This window comes from Homarus americanus, unplaced genomic scaffold (genome assembly GCF_018991925.1).
Source record: "Homarus americanus isolate GMGI-L3 unplaced genomic scaffold, GMGI_Hamer_2.0 scaffold16119, whole genome shotgun sequence".
Taxonomy (NCBI): domain Eukaryota; kingdom Metazoa; phylum Arthropoda; class Malacostraca; order Decapoda; family Nephropidae; genus Homarus; species Homarus americanus.
Window position 1 is genome coordinate 636877 of NW_024735145.1, and position 22726 is coordinate 659602.

Consider the following 22726-nt stretch of genomic DNA (forward strand, 5'->3'; position numbering starts at 1 on the left):
ACCTCTACTTGTACTATACTTAAAAAAAAAATAATCTGTTTTTCTATGTTTTGTTGTGTCGGTGAAAATTATACTACTGTACATATATTTTTTATTTCCGTCTTGTAAAAGAATAAGTCAATTTTGTGATCCCGTGTACCCCTGTTGGTGAAGGATCCTACCCAAATCCCCCCTTCCTATACCATTGTACAGTTCCCCACAAAAGTCCTGTCTTCTCTCCTCCTGAACCACGAACCCCGAGATTCACACTCATGAATCTGAAGCATTTATGGACAGAATAATGCATCAGTCTGCTGCTTCGGGTTCACGAGTCTGAATCTGGAGTTCATGGTTCAGGAGGAGAGGCTGTATCGTAGCTCTCTCTTACAGCCACCATTAAATGGTAAATGTGAGGCAGTGGTGCAATTATTTCACTGTTGGATTTATGTTACTGTATCTTACCGTACCTGGTAACTAGATAGAACCCTGAACTATAGATAACTAGTAGTACAGTAGTTTAGCAGCTTGTCTTATTGTAGCTTACCATGAGTTGGATCAGTTTTCTTACACAAATAACAGATGTGCCAGTAGATTATTTTTATAAGGGTGAGTTTATTTTTAGAAATATCAATAGTTTTTAGATTGAAGAAAATTAAATATTATAATGGTTATTGCAGTGGTTGAGTTTGTCAGTGCAAGACGTGTGTGTTGCATATTTAAGATAAATAGTTTTAGGTAAAAAAAAAGGATAGATTTTGTAGATATTGTAGAAAGATTTATAGTCCTATATGAATGGTGTGGATTAAACTGTATCCTCTCTTCTCAGGTGGAGCCGTTCGCCTTGGGTGAGGGGGAGGAGGAGGAGGTGGGTGGAGCCGCAGGGAGCGTACGCAACAAGTTCCTGTTGTCGGCCGCAGCCCATGCCACTGCCACCACACCGGACCTTAGTACTGCCTCGCCACACCATACTCAACCACATTTTGATCCCGATACTCATTCACGGCTAGTGGCACTTTTAGAAGCTGCAGGTCAGTCACCATAGATATCAGATAGAAGTGTATTTCTTTCTAAAAATTTCTTGAACTTATTTAAACTTATGTCCAGAAGAAATGCAGCACTATAGTTAAAATAGCAGAATGTGAAAAACAATTACTGTAACTAACACCTACAGGAATTATTTGTGTATTTTGAAACCTATATTAATGACCCTTAATTTCGACAAGGTCCCTCGGTAACAATTTGACGGAAGAAAATTATATACACGTGACAGCTGACAACTTTGAACACAAGGTCTATTTCTCATATGACTTACTTTAGCTGATGAACCTTAGGTGCTGCAATTAGTTAACTTAGTCTGATTTTCTGCTTTTTTTAGAAGACATGATGGTTCAGTACTGTACATGTAGCTACTGTGAATGTATTTATAACTACATGAAAGAAAACCCCACTCGTCCTCCATGTGAAAGACTGCAGGTAATAATCAAAGGCTGCAAAATGGAAAAAGCTCTTGTTTACATAATGATTTTTTTCCTGAAGTTGGTACAGTATACAGGTATATATGTTACTTACTGTGTGAAGCTTGCTGATTGGGTCTCTTAGCTAGAGTATTACTTTGTGATGAATAATTTGACTTGGTTGTTTTGTCCTTCAAGATAAGTAAAAAGTAATGCTTATTGTTATGCAGAATGCCTGATGTATGTCAGTATGATAATATAAAAGTTATCATTTATTGGGCTGTTTGTAAAAGGTTACAGGTCAACTAGGGCCCCAGGCTAACTTATCAGTCCTAATGGCTAAGCCCTATCCTAACCATTAGGACTGGTCTCCAACCCTCATGATCCGGTAAACTTACTGCCCATTTGTCACACATTGATAATCACCCACTTGTCTTTGAAACACCCCTCCCCCCCACACACACACCCACACGCTTGACCTTCCAAGATTATTAAGCCCTCAACATAGACATGGGGGCATAGATTATTTGTCCACTCCATGTCTGTCAGTCTGTCCCATCCTGTGTTAGTGAGAAATGGCTTGCAAGTTACAAAAAGACATTCAAGGAAAAGAATAAAAAGTATTGAGGATTCTAGGGGATGTTCCGAGATTAATAGTTCAGTTCGGTGGTGTTTGCTTGTGTACTGAATATATGCAGTATATTCCTGTTTGAGGTTTAAATAGGAATGCTCTTGTTCAAACGCCGTCATATCCACTCCATCACGTATGCTGTCTGTTCATCGTTCTGTGTATGCCCGTGAACAAGGTATGAAAGGTTTGGATGACATTGACGATAAGTGTCCTTGACTGACTTGTCAAGGTCCTGTGGCCAAATTATTGATTATATGGTGTAAGGGGAGCAGCTCTAATAGCTAACTGCACCTCCCAAACACCAGTATATTGTGACTTAGTACAAAAGAAATTTATATCTCAGTTCCTGTGAAGTTTGATAAGAAAATTTGTACAATACTGGTATGTGTGTGTGTAGGTGCCACTTCATTATTTCTCCCCAGTAGCCAGATCATAGGTGGTGTAGTACAGAAGAATAACTGAAATCTTGTCTTTACTTTTATATCATAGCACATGCATTATTTTGTTTAAAAATGTGGTGTTAAAACTGATAGGAATAAGTAAATAAAAGCCTTGTAGTCAAAGTTTGATCACTCATTTCCTGCTGTGTTGAGAATTTTCCGAAGCTGTATCAAGCTTGTGTACAGCTTTGTACTGCACTGTGATCAGCTTGCTATATGTAACTGATTATCTTATAAGTTGCCTCGTGTTGGCTTTTGTTATCAGTATTGGGTACACATACTGTACTGTACAGTTGGGAAGGTGACCACAAGCTGTATAGGGACTTTTGCATCCTGTTCCTTCACTTCCTTTGAGGTTTCTGTAACCCTTAATACAGCCAAGAGTAAAGATAAATACATAACAGTACACTGTAGGTTCTTGTGAGTCAGATGCAACAAACCCAAGGTCACCTCGGGACTCGCTCTACCCCAGCACTGTATATACTGTACAGGAGCTCAGTTTGAGGCTTCAGTTTCCTAGATGACAAGTTGATAAACTAGTCAAAACATGATGGTGATTCACTCGTGAAAATTCTTGCATACTTTATCCAGTGCTTCTGAAAGTTAATAAATGTAACAGATATTGACTTCTCAAAATTTTCCTCTGTAGTTGTCAAAACACACAAAAAAATATATTGTACTTTACCTTTCCATCTATTATCCTTTCATTCACCATTGGTGGGGCCTTGATCAGTCAACTGCACTGTACACTTATCATGATTGCAAAGAAAATAATATTGCATATGTATATATAATTTTTATCTATTATTATTTTTTGGGGGGGGTAGACCAATACTTATAAATATCTGTACTGGTTTTGGCATCACATTGTGATTGGAAGACTTCCTGTAGAACACAGTATTGTGGTATAATCTCCCAAACCATCAATTTTCCATGTTAAGGGAGTACAGTATCATAATTTGGTTTAAAGTCAAGTGGGCTTCAGTTCTATCAGATCCAAGCATAACCTAACTTGACCATTAGGACTTGTATCCATTAGGACTCTCATTAGAAATGGAGACGAGTCATGAAGGTTAGGATAGGTTAGGTCAAGGGCTATTTAATCGTGCCTTTCTTAACCTGAAGTAGACGGCCGTGTCTTGTGAGTTTACGGTCAGTTTAATCAAGCTTTCTACGGTATTCTTGTGTCTGTTTCTTCATTATTATAATTATTAAACAAGTGGACATATGATTAGACATAACTTTCTTACGTGTTCGTAGTCTGACGCATACAATACTTATAAAATGAAGTTGTCATGTGTTACAGAAGGCTGTCATTTGAGGTTGTAATGCACACAGCAGCAGCTTTTCTATAGTAAAAGAATAATTAAACACAGATTATATGTTTTACAGAACAAAGCGGACATGAGAGAGAGAGGGGTTACTAAGCTAAGAGATAAGTTGCGAGTTTGAGTTACTAATGCTAAACACTGTATGTAGTTTCCTCGTCCTCAGACCCGGAAGTGCTTCGTCGACTGACTTCCAGTGTGTCTTGTGCACTGGACGAAGCTGCAGCTGCCTTGACGCGTATGCGCTCAGAGACGGTAGGCGGAGCAGCAGCGGCGGCGGCGGCGGCAGCAGCGGCGGCAGCAGCAGCAGCCACAGTGGGAGGAAGTAGCAGTAGTAGTAGCAGCAGCAGTAGCAGCAGCAGTAGCAGTAGTAGCACACCTGGGGACGGGCAACGCACCTTGGTGGAGGCTTGCACGGACGGGGACGTACCTACGGTGCGCAGGCTACTAGACGAAGGGAGGTCTGTTCACGAGACCACCGAAGAGGGAGAGAGCTTACTGTCTCTTGCCTGCTCTGCTGGATACTACGAATTAGCCCAAGTGAGTCACTGCCTTGTGTGCCTCATGTTGGAAGGAAGGTCAGAGGTGTTAACTGCAGTACATGTACAGTATTCAGAAAACTGTTCACTGAAAGTAAACCTCTGTGGAAGTTTTGTAAGATCATCGATTATTATTGATGTTAGTTACCACATAACTGCCTTCAACCATTCTATAATATCTGCTTATCATAAAAGTTACAATTCCTCTGTCATGAAAGCAATAAAACATTGGAATAAAATTAATACAAGTACCTGTCCAGTATACTCGGCATCATATCAAGGTTGTGGAGGACACAATTTGGAAAACTAATAATTAAGACAGGGTGAAAATGTTGTCCTCATCCTATCATATATGTCAGTCAGCACTTGACAATAACCAAGTACACTGTTGGGGAATAACATTTTAGTGCAGTACCATCCTGCTAAGGCAAAGTAGGAGGAGCTTGGCATCTGTCCAGCCACCCTGCATCATAGTAAAGGGTTTCAAGGCTGGATAAAAAAAAAATGGTAAGTGGTTTATGGGGAATGTTACAGCAGCAAGATTAAATGGATTACAGCTAAATAAGAGTGTGTTGTGTTTGCTTTTAGCTCTGGTCACTTTATGAGCAGTGTACAGTATAGCATTTTGATAATTTGTCAGCCACATCTCCCTATAACAGTTTAAAGTTTGTGTAGTTATTTTCTCCAACAGGGACGTGAGTATGACTGATACTAAATATAGATTCATGTTTATCTCTTGTTCCAGGTGTTTCATTAGAGGGTAGAATGTTCATTTTATGTATACTGTACACTCGCTTCAAATGGTATCATTATGGAGGGGTCTTTTGAATTTTGAAATGAACACCGTGACGTCTGTTATCTCGGTAGCGTTATCAAAATCTATCGTCTCAAACAAATTCGTAAAGATGCATGAAATCACTCATTGCCAAGAGGTTATGTTTTCCCTTGAGGTTCCGGGATAACACCAAAGAATTGAACAATAGAGTTGGGGGAGTCTCGGTACCTGACCCTTCCTTGTGCTGTTGGGAAATGTCCTGTTGAGGGAGGGGGGTCCTTGGGTTATTAATAGTGTAGTACCATTGCCTCCTACTATAACACAAGCTGGTTGTTGGGTTCTCTGGGGCCAGTCACCCATTTTAGTTTGTATATTTCATGAGAAATTTTTTTTTTTAAACAATTTACTGTACTGTACGGGTATATCAACACTGGGGGTGAGAAAGAAAGATGAGATTTCCATAAGTAACTCGATATTACAGATGTTTGTTGTGACTAGTTGTGTTATAGACTTAAAGTTCTGTAGTCATTGGGGTTATTGTGTAGTTCTGGGGTTATGTTAAGTAGTACTGTATTTAGGTCTTGTATTGCAGTCTTTGGTTGTATTATTCTGGATTTAGTTTGGGTCAGCTTAGGTTATGGTGTGATTTTTTCCTTTTTTCCTCCGCTCACTCTCCCAATTTGCTGAAGTATTTATTATTCCTTGTATTTATTGGTTTATTGTCTTACAGGTTCTCCTTGCCATGCGTGCCAATGTGGAAGACCGGGGCATCAAGGGGGACTGTACCCCTTTGATGGAGGGAGCTTCTGCTGGTCATGTTGAGATTGTTAAGCTCCTGATCGCCCACAACGCTGATGTAAACGCCCAGTCCTCCTCAGGCAACACACCTCTTATGTATGCCTGTGCTGGTGGTCATACTGATGTAGTGAAGGTAAGAGCCTGTGTGTGTGTGTGTGTGTCAGAAGAGATTGGATTGAAAGTTGGTAATAAAATGTAAATGGTCCTGCAGTGTATAAAAGGCTCATAAAGTAAGGGAAGATCTTTTAGTTTGGTCAAGTGGAGGAATGAGTCTTATGAGGGATGGGAGAAGAGGTTGGGGTGAGGCAGGCTCAAGTCATGTCATTGTGGCTGATTGGTAGTCTGGCAGAAGAGGTTGACAGATCTCATATTATGCTGGAATTACAAGAGCTTAGAATGAGACTGAGGAGAGAGAAAGCTTGGGATGCTGATTTGTTTGATGACTGTGAATGGGACAGACATGTACATTTAATAAGAGTGTAAAATTATACACAGTTCTGACATTTTTGTATGCAGTATATACTGTATTTACAATGATAATTTCCTTCGTGTAGGTCTTGCTGCATCACGGTGCAAACGTAGAAGACCACAATGAGAATGGTCATACCCCCTTGATGGAAGCTGCATCTGCTGGCCATGTGGAAGTTGCCAAGGTACGTGTTGGGATGGAGTTTCTTTCTGTAGCCTTTACTTTGGGAAGAATGACGGCAAGTTAACTCAAGTGGGTGGGTACATCAATGATAACAGGGTGTTGCTGAAACTAAATCTTGTGTGCCATGTTTCACCGGTTTTATTCTAGGATACCAATCACTTGTCAAGAAGGGTTAGCGTAGTCTCCTAGCATCACCTCGTTAGGAAGGGTCAATGTAGTCTTGGAACTTTACTTAAGGATTGGTAATGTTATTGCACACCATAGTCATTACCACCCTACCAAACCTGCCTAGTCTTGGGTAGGAACCCAGGTGGTACAACAGATAGGCCCCAGCACTAATAGTCCCCAGGCTAACCTAACCTATCACATCCATTAACATTTGATATCCATAAGTATGAACATGGTAAGATTGGGCCTCAGTCTCAGTGCTAAGGTTAATCCTAGGGCCAGTGGGACCTTCCAACCCGTCACCTTAAACTTACTTCGTGTCTCGGGTTTCTTGAGATACATCTCTCTGGTGGAACTGGTTGATGGTGAAAGTTAACTTATATTGCAAATGACTATTATTAAAATACTTAATGTTTATTTCAGATACTATTGGATAAAGGTGCAGGAATCAACACCCATAGCAATGAGTTTAAGGAGTCTGCATTGACTTTAGCATGTTATAAGGGACACCTAGAGATGGTCAAGTTCTTGCTGGATGCAGGAGCTGACCAAGAGCATAAAACCGATGAGATGCACACAGCCCTTATGGAAGCCAGCATGGACGGACATGTAGAGGTGGCACGCCTTCTGCTTGACTCAGGTGCCCAGGTAAGAAAGTTTAATTTATACGTTTGGAAATGAAAGTCTGTCAAAGATGTCATTTTAACAATGTATGTGAAAATTTTATACTTAGTTTTTTTTATTAGTATTTCCCTACACCCTATATCATAGTTAAGGGATATTGAAATTGGATCTGTAAGAACATAATTTTTGGAGCATAGCTCAAAATGGTGTCTGTTCTCATTGTTGAAGTTGGTATATAATTTAATTTGATATTGACAAAATACCTTTTGCTGTGTAGAATATTAAAGTAATCATTGTTATGTCTATTGGTGGAGATAAAGGTGACTATGTTCTTGTGTTGTTTTAGGTGAACATGCCTGCTGACAGCTTCGAATCACCCCTGACCCTGGCTGCTTGTGGTGGCCACACTGACCTTGCACTCCTGCTCCTAGAGCGAGGAGCGAACATCGAAGAGGTTAATGATGAGGGATACACCCCTCTGATGGAGGCTGCCAGGGAAGGGCATGAAGAGATGGTCACACTGCTGTTGGCTCATGGTAAGTCATATGCTGTGTTTGTTGCTCCTCGTACCCATGATCTATCACTGGTTAAATTCTGGTGTCTCTTTTTGGTGTATATCTTGTGCTCTTCCTCAACTTACGTTGCTGGACCTATGTTCCTCTTGATTTTGGCCACCTTGAAAAGTTTACACTATTAAGGTGAGAAATTAATGAGAAAGGCAGTGTAAACGGACTAAGTAATTTGACGACTCGTTACCATCTCAGGTGCAGACATCAATGCACAGACGGAAGAGACCCAAGAGACCGCTTTGACTCTGGCATGTTGCGGAGGCTTTCGAGATGTTGCTGACCTCCTCATCAAGGCCGGTGCCGACCTGGAGCTTGGGGCTTCAACACCACTCATGGAGGCGGCTCAGGAGGGTCACAGAGACCTGGTCGAGTAAGTTCTTCTCTTTGTTGGATCACGTGATGGTGTACCTCTGCTGTTTGTATCTTATCTTCAGGGCTCAATATTGAAAAAAAAAATTGTATGGTCAGTAGCAACAAAATTTAAATATATTTGGAACCAAGTCAACTTTTCAAGGACGAGAATTATTGTGTGTGCTAGTGATGTATGAAAGATGGTATTTATTCATTAAATATTTAGATACTAGCAGTGGAGGGCAAATTTTAATAGTAGTCAGTTGGTGACTTAACAAACCGAAATTGGTGACACAAGCTAATACTCGGAGGCAGTCCACAGGTTACAAAATGTAGCTCTGGGTCTTGTGTTTTATCTTCTCAAGCCTTCTCTAAGCTGTTACATAATGATTCAAACTATTTCCAGGTACCTTATTGATGCCAGTGCTAACGTCAATGCCCAGACATCAACAGGGGACACAGCCCTCACTTATGCTTGTGAGAATGGACATACTGATGTAGCTGACCTTTTGCTGCAAGCTGGAGCTAACCTGGTAAGTTGTGTTGCTGCCTTGTTAATGAGAAATTACAGGTTTATCTACACCACACATCTCACTGACCCACATTGTAGAAGATAAGGAAATGGGTTCTGCCCATGTATCCTAGTGTAGTGAGTTTCATTTCCAGATATGAATTTAAAATATGGATAAAATATAAGTAAATGTGTGTGTAGCTATGCAATTAACCCAGTGGTATCGTAGAGAGATGTCTGTTGCCCAAAACTAATGTACAGTATATACTTCAGTTTCATAATTATTTCCGTGTTGGAGGATGTATGTGGATGACTTCTTATTGTGGCATCTATAAAGTGTAATAGATGAATGGGTTTTTGATTATGTTTTGTGTTTATTAATTTCAGGAGCATGAGAGTGAAGGCGGCCGCACACCTCTTATGAAGGCTTGTCGGGCGGGCCACCTGTGCACGGTACAGTTCCTCATTGTGAAGGGCGGGGATGTGAACAAAACCACTACCAATAACGACCACACGCCACTCTCCTTAGCCTGTGCTGGTGGTCACGTTCCTGTGGTGGAATTGCTCTTAGTTCATGGGGCCGACCCTCATCACAAGCTCAAGGTAAGATGAGATTTAACTGCATATATATTTCAGGGCTTTCAAGATCACTGGGTCCCTTCTCCCCTCTTCATTACTTTTACCTACTCAAATTTCTCTTGATACTAAGTGAAATACCATTTTTGTTCAGTTACTTTGTATTTTTAATAACTACATTTTGAGGTAAAACCTTTTCAATGCCCAGGTACTTCATTCTTGGACATAAGTTTTCTTTGCACTTACTTAAATATTGAGTTTTTTATGATGATTTTGTTCTTGTAATCTATATTTCTGTGTAAATATTGTAAGAAATATTAAGTTTGTGAGAGATGCTATATTGGATATGTTTCACCGTGTTTGGGCTAAGGACGCCATCACCAATATATTCACATGTTTCTCCCCCTCCCCCAGGACAACTCCACCATGCTGATGGAGGCCAGCCGTGGCGGCCACACAAAGGTGGTGCAGCTCCTCATAGATTTTCCCAGTTCTATCTCCCATCTCCTGCCTGTGGTTGCCCCACCTCATCCCAGCGTGACAGGCGGGGGCAGCACGGGAGCAACGGGGGAGCTGAGCAGCGGGCCATTACTGGAAGGGGATCCCCACCACCTCACCATGGGCCTCACGGTGGTCCCTGGCTCAGATCCTCAGGCTCCTCTAGTGCTCAATGCAAATCAACCCCAATTTAATGATATTGGTAAGTGTGGCTATTGTGATGATATTGGCAAGTGTCTATTTTGTTTTAAGTATGTAAGTATAGTCATACTAATAAAATGGAAAGCAATAAATTGTTAAGAAAAGTAAAAGCTGTGATTTGAAGGGAAATATTTGTGTGTATCTTTTAATGCATTCCTTTATTACAAAACAGCTCGAGATGGAGGACTACCTGGAGGTTCTACCACAGTCACTGGTACTCAAGCGTACGTGACTAAGGTGAACCGCAGCAAGACCAACCGTAAGCCTGCCACCACCACCTCTGTGTTACCTACGCCTGGCCTTACTCCTCCCTCTACTGCTGCTACCACTGGCGAGAAGACCAGCACCACCACTGAGGCTCAAACTGTGAGTAAACCGATTTCTCTGTGTTGTAACTGTTATGGAGTTATTAGGGCAGTGAAGTTTATAAGAATCTTTAACTTGTATATACAGTACTTAATTATTAGCGTATGCAATAAACCTTTTGATGAAAATGGTAGATTTCTTATACTAATGTAATGTTTTCAGGCAAAAACTACTACTGCCAACAATGTGACCAATAGTGATTATGTTCTTCTGACTCCAACCTCTCCAACTTCGCCACCACCTGCAAACCAGGATGAGGCTAGTGCAAAGTTGCGACCTTGTGATCGTCTTGACCAGTATGTAGACAACCTGGTTAGGAAGGCTGAGCAGCCACACCAAAACCGTGAAGAACAGATCCTACAGAAGCAGCAAATTCTAGAAGAGTTGCAGAGGGTGGAGAGAGAATTGCAGGGGAAAGTAATCCCCTACAGTAGCAATTATGAAACCCCTCGAAGCAGCAGCAGCAGCTGCAGCAGCACTGGCATTACCACAAGCAGTAACAGTTCTGTCGTGGGCACGATCTGTAGTAACAGTGGGGCATCCATCACAACACTGGCCAGCAGCAGTACCAGTAACAACACCACTAGTGGCATCAATGCAGGAAGCACCTCCCTGGCAGCTCCTCTTGTTTATCCCCCATCATCCCTGCATAACCATGTACCCATTGCTACTCATACTGTGGAAACTCAGACAGGCTTCCTTCCAGGCACTGGATGGGCAAGTTTACCTCCAGGTGTAGTCATGTCAGAATTACCCCCAGTAGTGTCTCTTTATGGTGGAGCGGCCTCTGCGGCGCAGTTGCCAATTTCTCTACCGGCTGAGGGAGCACAAGTACCTTCGTCGATGTTTCCCGGGGGAACGTGCCCACAAGAAACGGCTGGCTATTCTGCTTCATCTGTGTATCACACTCCAGCCTCACCACCTTCTCTTCCAACACACAATATTTCCTCTTCTGGACCAGCGACTGGAAATGTTCCTGTCTCAGAAAGACCCAAAATGATACCTTCTAAGAAAGCTGACAAAAAGAAGCTTCAACTCCAACAGCAGCAGCAGAAGCAGCAACCAGTTACACAGCAGCAGATGATGGTTCAGCGCAACCAGGCTGTACAGCAACTACAGCTACAACCAGTGCAGCTGAGTCACGGGGTTGACGGTTCATATAGTTGTCCAGCTAGTGGCTTAAGTACTCAACCATTGCTTGTTCCAGGTGGGACTGTTACCTCCCTACCTCCTCCACCACCTCCAGGTGTGTTGCATCCTTCTAGTGGAGCAACACAATGCCTACCACCACCTCCACCTCCTCTTCCTCCTCCCCTTCTTGTTGAAACGACTCACGAGCAGAGCTGCCAGAATAACAAGACAGATGCCTCCGTACCAAGAGGAAAAATGGATAAGAAGCGAAGCGTTCCCTCAGAATGTGATTGTCCAGGACTTTTACCTAACGAAGAAGTTGCCAGTAGTGGGGCTGGCTTAACCAAATTAGAGAATGATAGTGCGGGCCGTGATGGTGATAGCGGGGCAGAAATTGTTCCTTTAACATCTTTAGGCGCTCCACTGCAACTGTCAACGGGGTTGGGGCCGGCCCCGGGCACAGGTCTGCAGTTCGTTCCCACTACTCTTGTATCCTCCCCTCACTTGCAATTTGCACCCTTCCAAGTTGGCACAGGGTCTCTGCAATATGGTCACTTGTCTGCCTTGGGGATGGGACCGGCAGTGGCCAACCAGCCAGTCACCAGTCAAACTGCTGCTGCAGCAGCAGTAGCAGCACAACAGCTGCAAGTAATAGGTTCCTCTGCAAGCAACAGTAGTATTACTAACAATACAAGTGCAAGTGGCCCTGTTGGGGTAGGAGTTCCTCATTCTAGCAAGTCTCAAGTGAAGAAATTTTTGCTACACTCACCACAGCTTGGAGTAAATGCTGGTGAGAATGGAGGTCAGCAGCGGGGACCGCCTCTTGGACCACTCCTGCATGCCAGTGCCGGAACACTTCCCACAGGACAGCAGGTTTCCCACCCGGCTTCTATCAGTCAACCATCCAACAAGAAAAGTAAGAAGCAGGTTCGGGCCAGTGTAAACAAGCAAGAGCGAGATGGTCATTACAGCCTTCCTGTCAGTGCAGATGGAACGATTGTGCAGGAAGCTACTTCGCACCACCAGTCTGTTGCTGCGGGCCTACCTCTTGATCCAGCAGCCCAGGGTGTTGTGTATGCTAATACCCACACCATGGCCCACTTCCCTGCAACCATGGCAGCACCCTCTGGTACTCTTCCTCTAACCAATGGACCTGTAACAACCTTTGGGCAAGGTCTACAAGTTAATGAGTCAGGGTTAATGGTTGCTACCCCAGCAGCTCCAGCCAAGATACTCAATGACCAATTACCTGACATGATCACCACGCCTGCTGCTCAGGTAACGTTGGCCTACTAATTTTTTCTTGTCTTGGTGAGTAGGAACTTAATATGAATTTGTTTGTGTTAATATAGGTTTCAATATTTAATAAAGGATAATTTTAAACCAAAGAAAAAGGTTTTGGTCATCATTGGACAATTGAAGTCCTCTGTAACAGTACTTTTGTGGTGCAACTTGTAGATTTGTTGAAATGCAGAGTTAAATTATTACCGAATCCAGAGTTTGTGTGTGCTTACTTTATAGGTGGGTGGCGGTCAACTAGGAGTAGGAGGAGTGCCCGTATCTGTGGGAGTTCCATATATGAGTAGCGACGGCAGCGTTCCATACAACGGGTCAACGGGCATTGGTCCCGGAGTTTGCCATTATCCAGCTGCAATACCTTCCCATCTGGTTGATGTAGACATCGAGACAGATTCCAATCACGACACAGCCCTCACGTTGGCGTGTGCTGGTGGCCATGAGGAGTTGGTGCAGCTTTTACTTACTCGAGGTGCCAACATTGGTAAGACCTCAACTGCATAGTACTGTACTCTGTTGTCAGTGTATTTAATGTGTATGTAAAGAAAATGGTAATAACATTCTACAATAATTCTCCATGATAAGATTTGGGTTAAAAAAAATTATTATATAAAGGGTCTAAGAATAGGAGTTTGTAATATCCAACAGTTCTTAAATTTGATGTTCATCTGATTTTACAGAACACAGAGACAAGAAGGGATTCACCCCACTGATTCTAGCAGCTACAGCGGGACATGCCAAGGTAGTGGAGACCTTGCTCAATACAGGTGCACATATTGAGGCCCAGTCCGAGCGCACCAAGGACACGCCTCTCTCTCTTGCTTGCTCAGGAGGCAGATATGAGGTCAGTAACCACTTGTTAAATGCACTTTGTTAACTTTGTAAAAACTGATTAATAAATTCCCTAGACATTATTGATTTATGGTAATTCTAAATCAGTAAAAACTGTGAATAATTGTATTTTTGAGGAAGATGCTTAGGACAAAGTTTTCTTATTAACAATGTTTGTTATATATTATGCTGTACGTAATTGTGTTCAGTGGATTTGGTGGATCAAGTTAAAAACATCACTCTCTCTCTCTCTCTCTCTCTGTACAGGTGGTAGAGATTCTGCTGCAGCGAGGTGCCAATAAGGAACACAGAAATGTATCGGACTACACTCCTCTTTCTCTGGCCGCATCTGGGGGCTTTGTCAACATCATTAAGCTCCTCCTTGACAATGGTGCAGAGATCAACTCGCGTACGGGATCCAAGCTCGGCATCTCACCGCTCATGCTCGCTGCCATGAACGGACATGTGGCAGCCGTAAAGTTACTTCTTGACATGGGCTCGGACATCAATGCTCAAATTGAGACCAACAGGAACACTGCTCTTACCTTAGCCTGCTTCCAGGGTCGGCATGAAGTTGTCTCGCTTCTCCTTGACCGCAAAGCAAATGTTGAACACCGTGCCAAGGTATAGTAGAATACGCTAACTGTGATAATGTTAAACTAAGTAAAGACACATAGAAGCTTGCATCATTAAGAGATAAGAGACTAATTAATGCTTCAAGTAATATAGAAGGCTTTTGAACTGTGAATGATGATATTTACTGATTCTTATTATCGGTGAAGATCCTCAAGTCCTCGCTGTCAGATGCACCATTATTTAGGAAGGCTTTTTAAATATTTGAACACAAATTAAAAAAAATAATCTGTATCAATGTGAAAATTAGTTTTTCATTTAATATTTTGTGAATGCATGGGTCTATGGTAATGAGGGACCCAGGACCCTATTAGTCAACTGTTATTATTATTATTATTGTGTATGATATGGTCTAGAAAACAAAGTGATTCAGTATAAAGGATATACAGTATACCAACATGCTCAACTTTTGTACTTAGACTGGATTGACACCTCTGATGGAAGCTGCGAGTGGTGGATACGTAGAAGTGGGGCGAGTATTACTAGACAAGGGGGCAGATGTCAACGCTCCTCCAGTACCATCTTCTCGAGACACTGCACTAACCATTGCAGCGGACAAGGGTCACTATAAGTTTGTGGAACTTTTAATCCAAAGGTAAGCACTGGAGTTACTGTAATTGAGTAGTGAAATTGTGCACTTCTGGTCAACACAGTGATGTGTATAGATGAGTCGGTATGTTTAAAAGTTCAAGACTACAGTACAGTATTTCATAGTATTATACATGATCAAGTGTCTTGCTGTAAAAACCTTTGGTCAAAGCTGAGGGTCATTATTTTCAGGAGCTTAGCCAGATAGTTTATGACCTGGTGCCATGATGTGAATATTTCTGATCAGACTAATGATTTGTAGCCAGGCCATTTTTACTTTATTAATATATTACATGTTTTAGTATGTTGATCAGGCATCATGATGATCAACAATGGTAGCCTTTACATACATAAAACAATACCCTTTATGTTTGTTGTTACAGAGGTGCTCAAGTAGAAGTAAAGAACAAGAAAGGCAACTCCCCTTTATGGTTGGCTGCTAACGGTGGTCACCTGGAAGTTGTACAGCTACTCTATAGTGCCAACGCCGATATTGACTCGGAGGACAACAGGAGAGTTTCCTGCCTCATGGCGGCATTCAAGCGGGGTCACTATAAAGTGGTGAAATACATGGTACGAAATGTGTCCCAGTTCCCCTCTGACCAGGAGCTGCAGAGGTATATTGCCACCCTAGGAGACAAGGAGCTGGTGACCAAGTGTACCAACTGTTTAGAAGTTATTCGAGCAGCCAAGGACAAGCAGGCTCTGGAAGCCAACAAGAATGCGTCCATTCTGCTGGAGGAACTGGAGCAGGAACGTTCTCGGGAGGAGTCAAAAAAGGCTGCGGCGTCACGGCGTAGACTCAAGAAGAAAGCCAAAAAGCAAGAGAAGAAAGAAGAGAAACGGCGCTTAGAAGTTGTGAAGAGAAATGACGATGGCAGCGATAATTACGAAGATGATGAAGACGAGAATGGCAGCAATGAAGACCAAGAACGTCGTGAAGAACAAACTAAAAGGGAGAAAAATGAAGCCAATGCTCTCCAGAGAGTTGTTGAGCAGATAGCCCCTGAGGAGAAGGATGGAGATAGTGGCATAGATTCAAACAGCCAAACGAGCGCAACGTCGGAAACCAAAGTAACGGATGAAAAAGACAAACAGGGAAAGAGAACAAAGAAGAAGAGGAAGGAATCATCAACAAAAGACTCGACCATCGCCAATCAGAAACAAAATGGAACTCCTTCCCCGATCCCTAATAGTGAAGGCAATGAGCTTAAGAAGTCATCGTCTAACAGCAACAGTTGCCAGCCACAGTCTAGTGCCTCAAATTCCTCAAACTCCAAGAGTAAGAAGAAGAAGGAGGAGGAAAATAAAGCGAGTGGGATCATGAATGAGCTCGACATCTTCCGTCTAGATAATATCAAACCCTCAAACAACAAGAAGGCGTCCCACGATTCCTCACGTGTAAATGCCTTGGACACGTTTGGCGAGGTCGACCATTACGTAACTCCCATCCCCGGCCTCGTCGGTAGTGCGTCAACCACCCTGAGTGCACCGTCCCTTAGTCCTAATGCCAAGTCCACTCCGGGTCTAGGAACGAGCCCAAAGAAAGGGACTCGGAGAGAAGAGGGATGGAAAGAAGTGAGTCGAAAGGCAAAGAAAGTCTCGGTGCCCAACAGTGCAATAAGCAGGGTAATTGGTCGAGGCGGCTGCAATATCAATACCATTCGGGAAGTTTCGGGAGCCCACATTGAGGTAGAGAAGCAAGGTAAAAGTCAAGGGGATAGAATGATCAGCATCAAAGGCTCTACAGAAGCCACACGTCAGGCCCAAAATCTCATATCTGCTTTGGTGAAAGATCCTGATAAGGACCTTTCAGAATTACTCCCCAAGTCTGTGGCCAAAGTTCTGCCTAAACCTTCCAAATTGAATGCAGACATGTCAATTTTGCAGTCCAATATTAAATCTTTAAGACCAGCCAGCACCATTGGAATCAGCATGGCCACCGTAACATCCTCCACCATCAGCATCACCATGGCCAAGTCTAGCACCACCACAACTACGGCATGGTCGAGCGCCGTCTCATCGCCAAAGCGAACGCCAGTTCAAACCAGGCCGGTGTCCACAGTTGGACCGCTCACCTTCTCTGCCCCCAAGAGTCCCGCCGTTCGTCAGCTGTTCCCCGGAGAAAAGAAATCTGTGCCTACCACCTCAGCTGCTAATAAAACCATGAACAACACTCACTCAGTCACTGTGCCCATGTCAACTGAACCACATCAGACTTTTGCTGCTAAATTGGCCGACTCCAAGTGTTCGGCCAAAAGTTCTACACCACCACTGGTTGCATCTCCTAAACCCTGTATTCAGCCCGGGTTAGCTAACAATGTTATTGGCTCGGCAGAAAGCATGGGTGGAGAAGATAAGAATATACCAGAAACTAACAACAATGGTATGGTCAGTCAGCAGTATTCCATCTTTAACAATCGGCTGAGCCAGGTGACGCACGAGGCCATGTGGGGCGCCAAAGAGAAGCAGGTGAATTTTGCATCTGTGGCTGCAGCTGGGCTTGTGCCAAATTGTAATAATAAGATGCCTCCCCAAATGCTTCAACAGCATCATGCACATTTTGCTGGTGGACAAGTAAACAATTACATGGAGCCAGTTGACCAACCCCCCATGGCAGATGTCACCAGGGCTCCAGGTTATAGAGGGACGGCCTCCACCGTCACGGTCAGCAGCCACATTGCTTCTGTTGTGTCCGGGAGTCCACCAGGTAATGCTCCTGTGCCCGTGCCTTTATCTGGTCCACACCAGCCTGGGACTACAAGTATGGCTCGCAGTGCACCTGGAACACCTGTAGCTTCGCCCTCAATGAGACCCATTGCTCCTCCACCCACCCGTCAGACTGCAACACCACCTCCTATTCCCCCAAGATCCTCTTTGGAGATGGGTGCTGGCCCATTCACTCTACTTCCAGGTCCATCGCGTACTCCTCCTCCAGTTTTGTCGTCACTGGTTCGATTGCCTTTAGCGTCTGCCTCCATTGGACCCGGTGCCCAGTTGCCAGCTCGTGGTCATCTGTCGCAGTCTGGTATGAACATGGGACAGCAACCTTACTCTGTTTCAATGGCAAGTTTAGCACCGGGAGGTCCTGTGTCGTCCATCCCCCGCGGTCCCATCCCGCCGCCGGACCACTCGGACTTAGTCAACTTAGCACCTGGTCAGCCTTATCGTAAACCTCCTCCACCTCTTGAGATAACAATGGGTTCCTTCCATCAGCAGAAACAGCAACAGTTATCTTCTCTGGCTCAGCTTGCAGGGATGATGAATGGCCCAAGATTTACTACGCCACAAACCAACACCCTTCCAGTATACCACAATAATTTGGCACCCATATCTGCAACTACGCCAATACATAGCACCCTCAACCCTAATGCACCTGATTTTACTAGCCGATCTGGGGCATTTGTGCCACCTACATTTCCACCTCGCTCACAGTTAGCTGCCTTTCAAAATGGGGCTCCGACAGTTACACCTTCGCTCGGATCTGGATTTGGTGGAATGGGTCAGTTCCCAACTGGAATAGATGGCCCTTTACAACTGCCCGGTGGATTCAATGAAGTGATGAGTGGACTCGTGCCACGCAACCCACCACCCTTGGCTGCTATTCCAGCCTCAGTCGGAGGTAATGCTGCATTCAGGAACAACGTAGCCTCACAGGACAGCTCATCCCCACTTGCCTCACCCCACTCCTCCAATCCAGCCTCTCCCACTCAGACTGCCTCAGCCGCCAATACTGGAGGCTTGGCTCAGTTACCGGAGGAGCGTCACGCCAAACTGCAACCAATTGGTACCGAGCGTGCACAGAAGAGGTCGGAACGTGGCGGCATAGTCGGCGGAGTGGGCGGAGGACTCAGCGGGGTGGGCAACGACATACTGTGGTCCATGCCACTGTCAGACATGTTGCCGCCGGGACCTCCTCTTGATCATAATCTACCAGCCAATCCGTATTACAATGATTTGGAGGTGACACAGTATGGACAGGTGAGTGAGAATTGTAACTGTAACTATTTGATCTATTAACTTCTTATGTATCTGTCAACTTAAATCTTCTCTCACATTTTTATAGGGAAATGGTATGGTATGGTATAGGGGGAGTGTGATGCAAGACAAGTGTTTAGAAGGACCAGTAAGGAAGAACAGCAGCTAGAAATCTTTCACACACACACACATACATTCTTTATATCCTCTACCTGTACTGTACAAACACCATGCAGTGTACACAGTGAATCCTTGGCCTCCAAATTGTTTGACAACTTTTTGTACTATATCATTTTCTGTACTGAGGGGTCATCAGTTGTGATCATGTTAATACCATCAGGCAAACGTTAGCATATTGTGAGTAGATTTTTTTTTGAGGGGGGGGGGGGAACTTAGTAAAGGTAGTAGAGCAACTTTGTGAAAGGTAACTGTAGTATTGATGGTAATAGTAAAGGTAGTACTGTACTTATTAACACATTGTTAGTAGTACTTATTTTATTAGGGAGAAGAGGTGGTTTTGCATTTTCCTGCTGTTTCACATGCTGATTGTCGCCAATTACTCCCAGAGATAATTTTTGGAAGTTATGTAGAAGGAAAGCACAGAAGAGTCACATTTTCGGATGGTAGTTTTAATTATATCATGGAGAAAACTAAACTTTTCTTCCTCTTTATCAATGTGGCGGCAATCACTTTGTTTTTAAGCTCATCACTACAGGGACACCACTTTTAATATTTTATTTGCCTAACACCAGTTAGTTTTATTCAGCTCAGAGGCAACCCTGTACACAAGTGGTTAAGCTCATGTCACTCTGCATCAGTTAAGTGTAGAACAAAGACTTAATTCGGGCACTTGTTTGATCATATTTTAAGTTCATTTTAACTCTTCTATTATGTATTTGAATAAGAAATCAGTGACTGCAGTTATGTACCCGAGACCCCTACACATGAAATTGAGAGAGAGAGAGAGAGAGAGGTGATGAGCCCAGTGTTGGTTAGATATCTGCATTGAGGGATGTGCACCTTTTGTTTACTCTTCCCATCTACAATATGCACAATAAATCTGGTTGTACTGTACCTGTTGCAACACACAAGCCAGACACACACACACTTCTCCTATAATTCACCCCATCTTCCCACCTCTCTCTCTCTTGGTCTAACTTGCTTCTATTAAACACACACACACACACACACACACACACACACACACACACACACACACTATCTATCCCTGGTATTGGCTTAATTAATATACTATATATAGAACACTCAAATCGTGTATTTCGTGGAGTGTATTGTTTTTAGTTAATTTACCTAATAGTGTCAGTAGGTGCTGTAGATTTCCACCCTGACAAATGTTTTCTACATAAGCAATTGTTTGTAAGGAAGTCATATTTATTTATTTACTTATTTTCATTGATTCGTGAAAATCCTTTCCCATTATACATTATAACTGGAAAAATCCAGACTCTTTAATCACCGTCATTTACTTGCTCTTAATAATAGATGTTATTGAGAAAAGTTCACTTTGTCTTCATCATCTTGAAATACATTTTAGAATTATTTGGAAATCTTTTGAGCTCAAGGGTAGACTGGTGAGGGTGTAGTGTGTGTGTGTATCTGGTATTATTGGTGTTTACCCTCGGTAGCATTAGAGTACCGAGGGCTCGTGTTGAATATATATTGTTGAAACATAATTAAATCTCCATGTTTATACATTGTGTCAAAAGTCAGGCATTATTGTGACTTAATTTGAATATAATCTTGAATTGATTTAAGCTGTAATTATACTGATAGTGCTCATATTGTATCAATATAAGCAAGACTTCATTTGTCAGGCTTTGGTAAATTTTCAATGCGAGGACAATAATGTGGCATGATGTGTTATGACAGCTGTGGAACTGGGGCGACATGAATCAACAGATGTAGAAGTGGTTTGCCCAACAAGGAGCAGCAGCAGCAGCAACAGCAGAAGCATGATGAATAACAAGGAAGTTGCTAGCAGAGGCCAGGAGTATCTGGGAGTATCTGAAGCAGCAGCAGTAGCGGGCTGCCTCTTATATTGCTCAGCACCGCTTATTTCATCCTCGACAGATCTGCTTGCCTCAAGAAATTTTTATCAAATTAAATGCTTTTAATTGTAGTCCTTGTGGTTTGGGTGACATTAAACTCAGTGAAAATTGCTTCATTCAAGATATAAAGAATTACATGAATGGTACCTATATGTACCCATATTTTAGGTCATTAAAATGTTTGCCACTTTAAATTGAGTGATGTATGATAACTGTTAATGTTTTCAAAGGTTTAAAGGCAACCTCATATGCAAATGCTGTGGTGTCACTCGTGTTGACACGGTTATGATATTTTGTTGCTTGCCCGTGTAAGGATTATCGGTAGTCGTAAATGACGCAACGTAACGGTGGCCTCGTAAACTCTTGGTAGGATAATATGGCGGTGGCCCGAGTCACCGCCTCCATGACTGAGGAGGACGTCGTCCTAGTGTGGCTGCGCCTGCCGCCCCCACCGGCCGGCCCCACCCCCTCCCCAGGCTGCCCGGGGGCGGCGGTGTGTGCAGGCCGCTACGTAGTGCACACGGGCATCTACTGCGCCTGCCCACTGAACGTGCTGCTGGCGTGGATGGGCTGTCCGCCCCCTTTGAGTCCCATCCACGCCCGCAGCCTCCGATGACTGCTTGTAGTCAGCTTGTCACTGGTTCACCCCGCACCCGGGCTTCATACATTCACGTTTGCAGTCTTGTGTTTTCCTTCATTGTATGCAAGTCAAAGTCACTAGAAGGCAACTTACTGTCCTGAGTTGAGCGACCCTTTTGGCCTTCCTTCCCTCCCCTCCCACATCCTCCACCCCCTCCCCTGCCCCGCTGCCCGCCCTCCTCCCCTTTGCCAACACGCCTACTCGGTGACGAGCGGCTGCCACACCGCCGCCCGCTCCAAGGTCGTACTTGTATATGCAGCAGTAATTATAATAAAGCTTACTATCCACTCCTACTATGTGGAAACATTAAAGATTTATCAGGCAGCCAGCAGTTTTATTATCCATCCCTTTAATTAAAGTTTTTGAGAAGAGTGACTTGAGGTTTACCTATGAACTGTGTCAGTGAGGGCCGCTTAAGAAGCTTTCTTTACAGTCAGGACTGATTTACAGCCGACAGACACAAGGAAATTTGAGTTGATGCTCGGTAAAACTGAATTTGATATAGAGCTCCAGTGTCATGACTGAACAGTTAAATACAGATATAAGTGGCAAAGTAAGACAATAAGCTTTAATAAGTGATGAGAGAACTTTTAAAGTGACCACATACATGACCATGATTAACATCAGTGTCTGTTGATGGTGTGTGATATGGAAGGTGATGAAATATTGTGTAACTACTGGTGAAGAGAGAGACTCTGTTTAGGACAGGAAATTTAGCTTAAAGTATTAAGAAAAGATATTGAACAACAAGGAATTGATTTATTATTTTGTGTTGTGTTGTACTGTAGGTGTGTAGAAAGAAAAGTAGTCTGAACATGGTGAAGTGAACTTTTGTATAAGTTGGAGACAGTTTGTAGAAATCAGATTAGTTAACACTGTAGTTATTATAAATGTAGATGAGAAACTAACCAAGAATAATCTCCCAACTTATGTCACCTTCAGATTAACCACCCTAATGCTACCCTAACTCCCAGGTATTCTTAGGGTGGTTAATTTAAGGTGAAATAAGCTTGGGTGTCTTATCTTCAGGTGTAATAATAAGCTGGGGCCTAATCTTCAGATGATCCCAAATATGTACAAGAGACTTGTAATAGGCACTT

General features: G+C 43.2%; 1 protein-coding gene across 2 annotated transcripts in view; it reads left to right on the forward strand.

Moving 5' to 3' along the window:
* The window catches only part of LOC121870810 (ankyrin repeat domain-containing protein 17-like), a 33530-nt gene extending 11580 nt beyond the window's left edge, over positions 1–21950 (forward strand). Inside the window, exons 2-19 of one of the 2 annotated variants that reach the window (XM_042372779.1) lie at positions 806–1007; positions 3984–4372; positions 5877–6077; positions 6499–6597; positions 7188–7412; positions 7735–7924; positions 8153–8327; positions 8715–8841; positions 9207–9422; positions 9810–10095; positions 10267–10460; positions 10623–12869; positions 13113–13371; positions 13568–13731; positions 13986–14342; positions 14771–14946; positions 15323–18920; positions 20808–21950. In XM_042372779.1, the coding sequence (XP_042228713.1) occupies positions 806–1007; positions 3984–4372; positions 5877–6077; positions 6499–6597; positions 7188–7412; positions 7735–7924; positions 8153–8327; positions 8715–8841; positions 9207–9422; positions 9810–10095; positions 10267–10460; positions 10623–12869; positions 13113–13371; positions 13568–13731; positions 13986–14342; positions 14771–14946; positions 15323–18920; positions 20808–20843 (9141 nt within the window). In that variant the 3' untranslated portion in view covers positions 20844–21950. The remainder of the gene's footprint in view (positions 1–805; positions 1008–3983; positions 4373–5876; positions 6078–6498; positions 6598–7187; positions 7413–7734; positions 7925–8152; positions 8328–8714; positions 8842–9206; positions 9423–9809; positions 10096–10266; positions 10461–10622; positions 12870–13112; positions 13372–13567; positions 13732–13985; positions 14343–14770; positions 14947–15322; positions 18921–20807) is intronic. The other variant, XM_042372780.1, reaches the window with a different exon arrangement.
* Positions 21951–22726: the final 776 nt, after the last annotated feature.